General features: G+C 36.4%; 1 protein-coding gene across 10 annotated transcripts in view; it reads right to left on the bottom strand.

Annotated features, from left to right (window-relative positions):
* htt (huntingtin) overlaps positions 1 to 13,739 on the bottom strand; it is a 303,204-nt gene that overhangs the window by 68,629 nt on the left and 220,836 nt on the right. For all 10 annotated transcript variants that reach the window (XR_013028209.1, XR_013028210.1, XM_076501072.1 and 7 more), the window contains one exon: positions 5,657 to 5,833. Coding sequence is in view for 8 of the 10 variants with exons in the window: in XM_076501072.1 (XP_076357187.1) it covers positions 5,657 to 5,833 (177 nt within the window). In the remaining 2 variants the exon portion in view is untranslated. The remainder of the gene's footprint in view (positions 1 to 5,656; positions 5,834 to 13,739) is intronic.

Genomic DNA, 13,739 nt, shown 5'->3' with positions numbered 1-13,739 from the left:
TTCAGAGAGGCTCACCTTATTAGGTATTAACTAGAGTCTAGTAATAATTTAGTTCAGATATTTAATTCTAATTTTTCTTTACTGGTTCTTTTAAAATCTCAGAATAGTCCCTTTTCAGAGCTGGGAAAATTTTGATTTGTTCAATTAATATAATAGTTTCCCATGTTTTGTTTATTGTTTTTTTAAACTAAAGCATTTTGCATAAACACAGTGGATTTTTTGAGTTGCATTGGTGGTAAATATGGGATGCTTTTTTATTATGTTTGGTAAATCTGGTTTCCAATTTTCTTTCATTTCTGCTGTAGAATTCTGGACATTTATTGCTTGTTATTTCATAAATTGTTACCAAAATTATGCACTGGAGACTAATAAACAGAGCACATCTTTAGATAATAACTGCCAGACACATGAATGTTCAGAGTGACTTCATTACATGTTCAAAATAAAGATGGATGATTTTTTATGAAATAAATTTTGTGTCACTTTGTAATATATTTTATATCTATGCAATGACAAAGTAATATTTATTAAATATGCATGATCAAGGAACAAATCATCTTATATAAATCAAAGCAAATCAATTACTGAAGTGTTACCAATCAGAGCTATTATTATACAGTGTACCAATGTGATAGGTTATCTAACTACAGTGGAGCGCCATTAAGCCGTGGACCAGTAAACGGCGAAATCGCTCAAGCCGCTGTAGAAAGTCTTGTGAGCGATGCGAGCGAGGATTATTGAGGCTCACCGCTAATTTAAGAATGTGTAAAAACGCGGCTTACAAATTTAATCCTGGTTTTATAACTTCCAAGGGGATATTTAAAAAGAATTTGCTTTAATTTGGGAAATAAATAAAATATATTACAATAGAAACCGACCTTTAATCTGCCTGATGCGCTCTCTATGTCAGCTTTATGGAGGCCGCCATTGTTACCGAATCACACCTCTCCATATATTAAAGTTAATCCGCGGTAAATCCATGAAAAAAGTGATCAATAATCAAAGTATTATTTTTAATTCGATAATCCGATATAATGATCACGCAATGGCCCGGATGAGGCTCCTCGGCGGAGCTGTTGGTGACTTCGGCTTTTCAGTTACAAAGGTTTAAGCTGCGGACCACTTAAGCCACGGTTAAGCAGGTTGACCCCCCAAATACTTAACGGCGCTCCACTGTACCTATACAATATATAAATGATTATGCTCATCCCCTGGAAACAAGGTACAGCTTGAATTTGGTTGTTCATTATCTGGTTATTGATTCTTTGAGTAATTAACCAAATGATACTTTTTTATCATGGCATATAGGTAGGTTGTATTTAAGAGGGGCTACTGTATTATGAAAGTTCTATCAAGTCACAACTTATTGTTAATGCACCATCGACTTATCAAATTATATACTCTAAGTATGCTTGATCAGTAAATCTATTCATATAATCAGAATTTAAAAATAATACCAAACTGAACCAATTAAAAATGGACTGACCAGATCAACAAATACTTCCATTGTTTCAAATAATGTTTCTATACATTAAGAAAATCACATTATTTGACATGAAGCAATAATGGATTTAGTAAATAACTGTAGTTTTTCAATAACAGTAGTTAAAGTAATGTCAGAAAAAATAGAGCAACACTCCTAAAACTTGTGTTGTTGTATTTTTTTTGTAATGTTACAGAAGCCAGTATCACATGGCATACTTATCAAAAACAGAATCCTCAAATTTAATAGACTTCAAAAATGGCCACAAACATTAATTACATTGGTTTTTACACATCTAAAGAAAAACTATCCTCTCTGAATTAAATACAATTCCATAGCTTCTAAAGTAATAACTAACTGAGTAGATGAGTTATATATTTGCAAGATATTAAAAATGTTTTGACATGAAATATGCTTAAATTATAACATACCACTATAATACTACTGCAGTAAAAACAAAAAAAGATTGTATGTAGTACATTGTTAATGTGTTGCAAAATGCTTTCTGGAAACAAAAGACAGTTCAATCTGTAAATTAAGAAAGAATGATTAGTAGAATTAAACAAGACTAATAAATAATAATAAAATACGTTTTGGAGAATACTAAACTAAATAACATAAGAGATTACTATGACAATAACAGAATGAGTACTCAGACAGTAAACCATTAATTTTCAATAGCATATTCGTTGGACACAATGCAAAAATAGCATCACAGCAATGAATAATTATGCGATGTAAGAACAATATATGTGTGTAGTAAAATGTGCTATTGAAATATTCTGTATTAACCCTTTCATGACAGATCACGGGTTAAAAGCCATATAATTGTGTTTGATGGTTTACATTCAAAATTTTATTGAACTACTATTCTATGAATTTATGCCAGCAAGTTTGGAATTAAATTGTAGATTATAATTCAAACTTTAATGTTATATGAATTAATTTCTTAATTTAAAAGTAAATATTAAAAGAACACATTCAAATATAGATTTTAGTGAATCACGTGGTATATTGAATGCAGCACGAGTTAAAATTAGAGGTTTGTGATGTCAAAGTAACTAAGTCTATAGTTTTGTACAAATTAGTAACTCAAATTACTAATATCATTGAGCTAGAACATAAAATAATAACTTTATGTCTTTTATTTTGCTGAGATATGGTTTATCTACTGAATCAAACACAGTGGCCCCATTCTCCTCTTTATATTTTTGGAAATGGTTTTGTTTTCACACTTACTTCAATATATAACATGTAAATGACCAGTCAACAGCTTATAATGTCCCCAGAGTGGTTTTCTCAGCCATTTTAATTTGTGAAAAGTCTACCATGTTCTTTCAATCCAAGATTTAAATGAGGTAGGTTGTGATTTCAGTCTGTTCAAAGTTTCATATTTTTTAATATCTTAATACATTTTAGTTACTAAGCTTAATAATTTAGAGTGGAATTCTGAGGTATCAGTATAGTTATTTATTATTATTTTTTGGTTATTCAACTATATATATAAAACCTAAAAAAATGTTTGCTTGATAAACATGAACAAATTTAAGTCTAAGCAACCTATGTCCAGCAGCAATAGAGTTCAAAAGTTGTAACTTTTTTATTTGAATGAAAATAAGTTTCATAACTTATTTCTAAATGGTAATAATCTATATATGTATATAATGTATAATAATTGAAATGTGACTATAAATTATAAAATATTAGTCCACTAAAACACAGCCAAGACACGGAAGACTAATGGTTACTTTTATATTGCTGGATATACAACATGAGTGTATGTGCACCACATCAATTATGTAACATTAGCTATGCATGACTGGAAAGTGAATATAGAAAAAAAATGATAAATATATCTATATATGTATTCATAGTGAAAATAAATACGTGTCAATGAAGTAAAATCACAAAGAAGGACTGCTTTAGAAACAGGAAATCCAAACCTCTGACTAATTATATTAATTTGTTATAAGTCAAAAAACAAGCCAAAACTAAAACAAATTAAACAAAAAATGCTGCATCAACTGAAAAGATCCCAGGGTACAAGTTACGATGTGGGATTATAAAATGTACCTTAGGTTTTGGAGGTGACTGAAGAAATAGGACCCACAGCGCAGTGGGAATACACCATCTATCAGTCTCAACCTCCATTTGCCAGTCTCACATAAGAAATAAAGAGTAGCAATAGATACAGAATTAGAAACAAATTAGGAGAGCGAGAGGTGGATGCTCAAGCCCACAACGTCCCACATCTAAATCACCCTTCATTGCCTGCAGACAGTTGTGGGAATGTGACTATTCTCAAGTAAAGAATTAATTGAAATTACAAAAAAGCAAAAAAACAAGGAAATCAGGTACTACCATTTGGAGGTAAGTAAGATGAAAACGTACCTCTTGATATTAGCATTCCAGCCCTCAATATGGTAGAAGCACACCAACTAAAAGCACAGCAAATTAACTATACCAGCAAGAAGTATCCCATCCAGCTGTCCAAACAAACTAGTATAGCTCCCAACCACCACCCATTCACCAAGTCTACTGTGACTATTATGCTCTAAACAAGCCTTTATATGCGGCAAGGTGTACATCCACATAAAGCGGTGCCAAGCTGTCAAATAACCTTATTTGTAACTAAAAATAGTTAGTAGAAATTTTCAGTAAAATTTCTCTAATTTTTTATTTTTTTATATTTATTTAATACATTCTGTAAAAAATGCAAGAATGTATTAAATAAATATAAAGCAATAAAAAATTAGAAAACTTTTTATTTAAAATTTCTAATAACTATTTATAGTTATGAATAAGGTCATTTAACAACTTTTCAGTTAATACAGTGATTTTTGCTTCATTTGTTTTTGTTTTAGCTTGTTTTTTGAGTTATAACACTAATGAGGTTGGTCAAGTTACAAACCCCACATATTTAGAGCACAGAAAATAACATAAAATGTAAATTATTATTGAAAATAAACATTAGAAATTTATTTAGAAGGTTTTAGAGAATGCTCAAATAATATTTGGAATTATTGGGATGAAAAATAGTTTTATTAATCATAACATGAAATCACTTGAAACTCTGATTAGTAAAGAAACACTATAATTTCACAAACAAATCTTTAGTAAAAATATTCCATTACGAAATCTGATTTTTTTGTATACAAAACACTTGTACTCTTTGCTAAAAGCCTAACACATTTTGTGATGATATGCATTTTGTATCAAAAGTTATTGGGCAAATACTTAATGCCTACAAATGTGTAGATGAACTCGTATATATTATACCAAGCCCATAGCAAAAGGATTAAACATAATGTTACACAATTACTAAAGTAATTACAGAGAAACTAATTTAATTAACTCCAGTGAAAATAAACCAAACTGTTCTCTCAAATTATTCCAAATTAAATACTAATAATAAATGAACTACAACAGAAATAAAAGTTTAACTAACAGCATCAAGGCTGTTATAAAATAACAGAATAAGTAGGGAAATACATGTAATGTATGACTAAACAATAGATCTATTGCAGAAATAACAGTATAAGCATGAGCAACAGAACTAACAAATGTAGAACAAGTACAGAAATATGGTATGACTACATTGACAACCGAATTACTACAGAAATAACAGTATGATCAACAACAGCAGAACTATTACAAAAATAATGGAATGGCTAACTGAATGGCACACAACTAATAATACTCTAAATGACATATCACTAAAAATATAAGTCATAATCATTACAAAGAAAAAACTGTATACACCAGTAATGCACTTGTTTATGTGTCAATAAAAATTAACATTAAAAGTGTATTCACCTTATCCTATTACTGTACTGTACAAATTAGAGAAAAGCCTGGTAATATTAAATTCATGAAATGGAAATATAACAGATAAAACATATGAAATTTGATAACGTTCTTTCTTTTTTCCACACGAACACAAATACTACAATAATAAAAATAACTATACAAGTTATATATTGGTAATGTAATAATAAGCTAGTTGGATTACAGGTAACAGTTAGCCTACTATAAATTATCTATAGTTTGATTAGTCCCTATACGGATTAAGAAAACAGAAGAAAAGTTAGTTAATCTGATGTCAGGAATATGCTGACTTATCAAGTCATGACAGATTAGCTACACTAACAAGACACCACTAATCCATATTACCCAGAATATTAATACGATATATGTACTGTTGAAGAACATCTCTCTCTTGGAGATATTCGCCAGGTGGAGGAGGAACTTGTGTTTTCATTTCTCCTCCAAGCTCAGGTGACCAGCCAAGCTCCCACAACACAGGAGGTGTTCTGGAAAAGCCATTGACTAGAGGAAGTCTTCCTAAGCCTAAAAAGAGAAAACCATAAATATTGAAAATGATGCACAGTTAAGTTAACAAACATGGCAAAACTGTTTCCCATTACATATTGCGGACAAATGTTTTTAAAAGTAAAAAACACAACAACAACAAAACAAAAAACAAACAATAAAAATAATAAAAAACAAATGTTTCTGTAGAAATAACACATGTAAATTTGATATAAGTTCTTTAAACATAGTTTCTCCTTGCAACCTTACCGATTTTTTTTAATGATATATTTACTTGCATCAGATTTGAAATTAAGACCTATCACATGTCATGCAAGTATTCTACCAAATGGAATGAAATAGTTAACCCACTAGAAATAGTTAAAGGGGCATTTTTTAACAACTCAAACCAGGCCTGTTCTAAAGTCTAACCGTAAGGTTGCAAGATAGTCTCACCTTGGAGTTCCCGATGTTGATTTTTTTTGTTTTGGTTTTTTCAATACAAATTTCCTGGCTTTGAACTTGAAAATGATACCTGTCACATGTAATCTGATTGATTGATTTAGTGTTTTATGGCACAAAGCAGCAAGGCTATCTGCGCCAGACATTCGGTAAAAATGTAAAAAAAAATAAAAAAAATAAATAAATGTAGTAATAGACATAAATGGAAATGAAGGTAAAACAAAAAAGTATAAAACCAATGTTGACACCTAGTCTACAATGTTAAGATAGAAGGCAGAGTATAAGAAGTTGTAAGGCATTTACTCTAGCAAAAAGGTAATGATCATAACCCACCAGGAAGACTAACAGGTAAGTTCAAGAACCACCGTCAGTCACCTGAAGTTGGTTTTTCCAGTCCTGGTTCTGGGTTATGTGTCATAGCAACCAGTATCAAAATGTAATAGAATAGAAGTTTTAAAAGATACATAGCAAACTTGTAACAATGAGTAGCCAAATGTCCAGTAAAAAGATAAAGTCAAGTAAATGGAGTAAAATTTGTAAAAGTAAATGAAGGTAAAAACAAAACAGCAATTAAAACAGAAAATGGTGTAAAAACCAATGGTGACATCCAGTCTTCAAAGTTGTAAAATATTTACTCTAGCAAAATGGTAATGATCATAACCTGCCAGGAAGACTAACAGGTAAGTTCAAGAACCACCGTCGATCACCTGAAGTTGGCCTTTCCAGTCCTGGTTCCGGGTTATGTGTCATAGCAGCTATTATCAAAATGTAAAAGAATAAAAGTTTTAAAAGACACTCCGCAAAATCGTAATAATGAGTAGCCAAATGTCCAGTAAAAAGATAAAAGTCAAGTAAATGGAGTAAAATTTGTAAAAGTAATTGAAGATAAAAGCAAAACGGCAATTAAAACAGAAAATGGCGTAAAAACCAATGTTGACATCCAGTCAACAAAGTTGTAAAGAACTACCTGTAGCAGAATGGTAATGATCATAACCCGCCAGGAAGACTAACAGGTAAGTATAAAAACCACCGTCAGTCACCTGAAGTTGGTCTTTCCAGTCCTGGTTCCAGGTTATGAGTCAATATGGCCAGTACTAAAACGTTAAGTAGTAAAAGTGTGAAATGATATGCAGCAAAAGTATAATAACAACTTTGCCAGGATGACTAACGAGTAGTTCAAACGGATAGTTCAAACAGTAGCGTTAGTCACCTGAAGTTGGCCTTTCCAGTCCTGGTGTCGAGTTATTTAATGTTCTGGCCATTGTCCAATGTCAAATTGAAGGAGAGTGATTAAAACTGTAAAAAAGGAACCACAATTAAAAGGTGTAATGAATAAATATGCAACACTTAAATGAGATTAAAAGATTAATGGCCATTAAAAATTAAAAACATTATCAAGGTGGACAGAGTCACCATCACCACTAACTCTGTCCAATGTTACAGACTGACCCTGGGAAAAAATATGTTTAAAATATTGCCGTTGTTGAGAATTGTAACGATGGCAAGAAAGTAAAACGTGGCTGATAGTGATTTGAGTGTTACACAAACTACACATTGGTGCATCAGTTCCAGATAAAAGAAAATGATGAGTTAAAAAACTGTGGCCAATGCGTAGCCTTGTGAGAACAACTTCCTCCTTCCGAACTTTACGGAAGCTAGATGGCCAAAGTCCAATTTTGTGTTTGATTTGAAAAAGTTTGTTGTCACGTTGCTCACTCCAAGTGGACTGCCAGCTGGCACGGAGCCGAGCCTTGAAGACAACACCATAGTCCATGTACGGAATAGGCATAAAAGTGATGGTGCTGAAGCAGACATATTTAGCTGCCATGTCTGCAAGCTCGTTCTCGCGAATACTAACATGGCCTGGTATCCAGAAAAACTGGATTGAAGTAGCTGCTAATGAGAAATGGGCCAGTCGGTTTCGATTATATCAGCGAGAATAGAATGTGAGCTAACGTGTAGCGATTCCAAGGCAAGTATAGAACTAAGCAAATCAGTATAAATAGTGCAGTTGGAGTACTGCTCAGCTGCAATATGATCCAGGGCAAGAGATATGGCATACAGTTCAGCAGTGAACACAGAAGCTGTAGAAGGGATTCTGCGCGCTACTACTGACCCATAGCAAACCATAGCAGAGCCCAATGAATTATCTGATTTGGAACCATCTGTATAAATGGGAACTGAATGATTGTTTGAAAGATATTCATTGAATAAAAGACAGTACTTCCAATCTGGAGTATCTGCCTTATTTAGGTGACTGAAAGAAAGGTCACATTTGGGGGCTGTAATAAGCCATGGTGAGATGGGCAAACCTGTGGAATCTGCAATGTTATCCAAGGACAGACCCAATTCATCCAATTGCGCCTGGATGCGAAGGCCAAACAGAGCAATGACAGATCGTCTGTTCTGAAAAAAGTACTGCCCACCGAGGAAGGAAAACACATTTCCAGGTGGGATGCTTTGGTAAGAAATGAAGTTTCGAAGTATATTGTAAAGATAGTTGCAAACGGCGAAGGTGTAGAGAAGGTTCATGAGATTCAATGTATATGCTTTGAACTGGAGAGGTACGGAAAGCCCCAGTGCAGAGTCGAAGTCCTTGGTGATGAATGGGGTCCAGCATGTTTAAGGCCAAGGGTCTGGCAGAGCCATAGACCATTGATCCATAATCGAGTTTCGATCTAATAAGAGCACGATATACCTTTAACATTGAACAGCGATCTGCCCCCCAACTGGTAGAAGAGAGAACACGGAGGATGTTCAGTGCTCTTGTGCATTTTACCCGAAGCTGCTTTAAGTGTGGTATAAAGGTCAGTTTACGATCAAAGATAAGCCCCAAGAACTTGGTCTTCGGGACCACTGGCAGCAAAACTTCACCGATATGAAGTTCAGGATCAGGGTGAATACCCCGTTGACGGCAAAAGTGAATGCATACAGTTTTGGAGAGAGAGAAATTAAAGCCGTTCGACTGAGTCCACTTTCATATACAATTGAGGGCGGTTTGTAGTTGCCGCTCAATATATCTCATGTTTGACGACTGACATGAGATGTGAATGTCGTCGACATACAGCCCATTCGCAACAGTGAGAGGGAGTTGTTCAGTGATGGCATTTATCTTTATACTGAAGAGTGTAACACTCAATACACAGCCTTGAGGGACTCCAAGTTCCTGTACAAAAGAACGGGAAAGTGTTGAACCCACATGAGCTTGGAATCTCTTGTCTATTAAAAATTTTTTAATAAACATGGGTAGATGGCCACGTAACCCATATGTATGGAGGTCTCGCAAAACGCCATACCTCCATGTTGTGTCGTAAGCCTTCTCTATGTCAAGAATATTGGTACAAGATGTTGGCGGTTGAGAAAGGCTTCTCTGATAGATGTCTCAAGACGAATTAGGTGGTCTGTGGTAGAGTGCCGTCGACGGAACCCACACTGGGTGGGCGAGAGGAGGTTGTTTGATTCAAGGAACCAAACAAGACGAGCATTAACCATCCTTTCTAATGTCTTACAGAGACAGCTCGACAAAGCAATTGGACGGTAGTTTGAAGGAATCTTGGGATCTTTCCCTGGCTTAGAGAAAGGTAAAATAATAGCCTGGCGCCAGGCATCAGGAAAAACATTCTCCTGCCAGATCCGGTTGAAAACAATCAGAAGGACATCAAGAGAAGTAGGAGATGGATGGTGCAGCATGTCATAATGAATATCATCAGGTCCAACAGACGTACTGGCATGACGTACCGATGAAGGGCCATTTTTAGTTCCACCAGGGTAAAGGGACAATTATAGTCAAAGAAACAGTCAGTTCGAAAGGAAAGAGGTGATCGCTCTGCCCGAGTCTTGATGGCCAGGAAGGTGGAGGAACAAGCAGAAGTGCTAGATACCCGGCAAAAGCTTTCACCTAGAGTGTTAGCGATGTTCCGAACATCAGTCACCTCCTGACCATCAGAGAGTAAGATAGAATTGTAGTGTCCATTGACCTTTTGAATCCTGTCCCATATGATCTTGGAACTGGTGGTAGAAGATATGCTGGTTGTGAACTTAATCCAAGATTCCTTCTGGCTTTGACATCTTACCCAACTAGCATGTGCACGGGCCCGTTGGAAAGCAACCCGGTTTGAAAGTGTGGGATATCTACGAAAAGTATCCCAGGCCCGCTTTTGAGCCTTCCGTGCTAAGTGGCAAGCAGGATTCCACCACGAACGAGGATATCGTGGAAAACGTGTCGAGGTTTTAGGAATACATGGAGCAGCTTCATGTGTAATACAGTCAGTTACCGCTGCTACACAGTCATCTATTGATGGCTGATTTACGATGGCAGGATCAAGTTCTGCGAGAGCAGTAAAAGTGGACCAGTCTGCCTGACCCAACTTCCACCGGGGCACGTGGGTAGGGTGGCATCGACCACGGCCAGTCTCTCTCAAAAGGATCGGAAAATGATCACTGCCTAGTGGATTACTGTCAACCCTCCATGAAAAATGGGAGAATAATGAAGGGGAGCAAACTGAGAGATCAATAGCGGTAAACGACTGACTAGGTGCATGAAAGTAAGTGGAAAAACCAGTATTGAAAAGAGAAAGATTGTGATCAGAGAGCATCCGCTCTACAGATCGGCCCCTCCCATCAATAATAGCACTTCCCCAGAGGGGATGATGTCCATTAAAATCCCCTAGGATTAGAAATGGAGATGGCAATTGTTCAACGAGAGCATCAAGATCTGATTGATCATATGTCTCTTCAGGGGACAGGTACAGAGAACAAACAGTGATGGTATGACCCAAGGAAACACGGATGGCTACAGCCTCCAAGGGTGTGTTGAGTGACAAAGACAGGGTGGGCACGTGTTGATCAACCAACAGTGCCACCCCTCCATGTACTCGACCATCACACAACCTGTCATTTCTGTACAGAGAAAACTGCCGAATGGAGGCTGTATCAGCAGTTTTGAGAAATGTTTCTTGTAAAGAAAGACAAACAGGATGGTAGGAAGCAATCAGCGTTTTGATATCATCCAGATTAGAACGTAAACCTCGACAGTTCCATTGTATCAAGGTGGCCATTTTTAAGAACAGGTAGGTGAAGTGGCTGGAGAACCCTTCGGTTTACAACCACGTCTTTTTTTCTTTACTGTCTTTAGTCGGAGGAGGTCTATCAACCTCCATGGATCCTGCTCTGGGTCGGGTGGGCAGGTTTTTGTTATTGGAAGGGGAATCCAGTGAATGAGGATGCGAACGAATAATTGTTTTGTCTCTTGTGGTGGGAGAAAAAGATGTATCAGAAGAAATGCCTGTATTTGATATTGAAGGACGTGGATCTTGAGGTTTGTTGGAAGGTATGGGAGGAACAGAGATGGGTGTGGAAGTCGATTCACCAACCTTTTTAACCACGGAGGTCAAATGGCTTTTCATTTGTTTTGAAAACGATTCTCTTGAAGGCACAGAGAGATCTGTCTGCACTCCCATTGTAGTTGTGGAATGAAGTGCAGCAGCATATGTTCGAGATGGAGTGGTGGATAGCAATTACCGAGCCTCAGGATAACTAATGTTATGTGTCGTTTTCAAACGCTGCACTTCTTTTTTCTCCAACCATTTTGGGCAAGAATGAAAGTAAGAGGGGTGAGAACCATTGCAGTTTACGCAATGTGGGTTCATGTCACAGTCATAGGCATCATGGTCCTTGCCTCCACAATGAGCACATGTCACGGAACCACGACAAGACGTCTTTGAGTGGCCGAATCTCTGACATTGGAAACATCGAAGAGGGTTTAGTATGTATGGCCGAACCCTGCAAATGAGATAACCTGCCTTGATGGTGGCAGGTGCATGGGGTTAAGTAAATGTTAAAAACGAGGGTATTTGTTGGTAGTGTAACTCCATCTTTTCGAGTAGAAATGCGCCTCACTGCAGAAATTCTTTGAGTGGAGAGATCAGCGAGAATCTCTGACTCGGGAACGTTCTTCAAATCCCTTTCAACAATAACTCCTCGTTAAGAATTCAAGGTAGCATGGGGTGTAACCTCAATAGGTATATCCCCAATTGCCTTTGAATTCAAGAGGAGTTCACTGTGTTGGGATGTGGATGTTTCAACCAATATGTCACCAGATCGAAGTTTCTTTACTGACTTTGGAGAGCCAGCAAGTCCCTCTAGTCCCTTTTGAATAAAAAAAGGGGACATTTGCCCTAAAGGTTTTTCCGAAAGAGAATGTAATATAAGAAAATGAGGTACGTGTGTTACTGATGTTGAAGATTGCTGTTCTGAGTATTCAAGACGTGGTCGCTTACCAATTGACTGTTTTTTTACAATTTTATTTAAATTTTTTAGAGGATCCATAGGAAAAAGAAAATTTCGGTACCCACTGACCCCACCCACCATGGAGCCCTACAAGGGGACGCACTACAAAGTCACGCAAGGACAATGCAGCAACGCCAGGGTTTCGTGAGCACTATACCCAAACACCAGCATCAGGCACAATGTCCACAACACCTGTTGAGAACTTCCAACACTAGTACTTGGTTGACTCTAGCCCAAGTGGACCAGCCGATTGACCCAAGGGGGGCCACCCAAAGGCTGCCCGTCTACAGGAATTCGAGACCAAAGTGGTGTGTTAGGGTTGGACCCCTCAACCACCAGGATCCTCTCCTCCCCTTCACGGGTCGCCACGCACGGCAAACACGTGGGTGGATGTTTAGATCCCAGAAAAGGTAACCAGATAGAACAGAACCTTCCCTGGGAGTTCCCTCACCACGTACAGGAATCCACACCGAGGGGCACATGTAATCTATCAATTGAGTTAGGGGGTTGACTTCCTAATGCTTGCTACCAAGTACTTTTGAATGACTCAAACTACTATGCTATCCTGTTATATTTTATGGATTAAAATAATAAATAAAAGTACTGCTACTGATTTATTTCCCAATAGTTGTATCAACAGTAATTGTTGGAATGTTTTACTTTGACTTATTCTTATGAGTTCCTACTCTTATGTCAGGGAATGTATCTCTACAGGCCAACTTGATGCTAAATTGTTTTCAAGTATCACATCAAAAGTATCTGCAATTATTTAGAATTTATACGAGGGACACAAAACGTTTTAAGGCAAAGAGTACGTATGTCTAAGTTATGAAAGGAATACAAGTTTGGGTCAAAATTAAGGATATATATAGTATATATTTGCATGTGTAATTCATATTAACAAACATTTCTAAATTTATCAAATAAAATTAAATAGCTTGAGTTATGTCAGTCTAGCAGCTAATAACAATCACTGCAGGTACCTAAACATAGACCACTGCTGATCATCATTATGTTGATCACTGGTTATTTCTGACTTTGACAAAATGTAAGCATCAACTATGATACACCACATGTTGGATAGTCTCTATTATTACTTAGAAAAAAGCCAAAGTATAGGAGCGTAAGTCATACATCCATGAAATTTTAGGTGAAACACCACAATTTATTAAACCCAACATTTATATATCACTTT

The sequence above is a fragment of the Tachypleus tridentatus genome, chromosome 5, assembly GCF_004210375.1.
Source record: "Tachypleus tridentatus isolate NWPU-2018 chromosome 5, ASM421037v1, whole genome shotgun sequence".
In the NCBI taxonomy this organism is placed as follows: Eukaryota; Metazoa; Arthropoda; class Merostomata; order Xiphosura; family Limulidae; genus Tachypleus; species Tachypleus tridentatus.
Note: the sequence above shows the minus strand (reverse complement) of the source record. Positions and strands in the feature narration are given on the sequence as shown.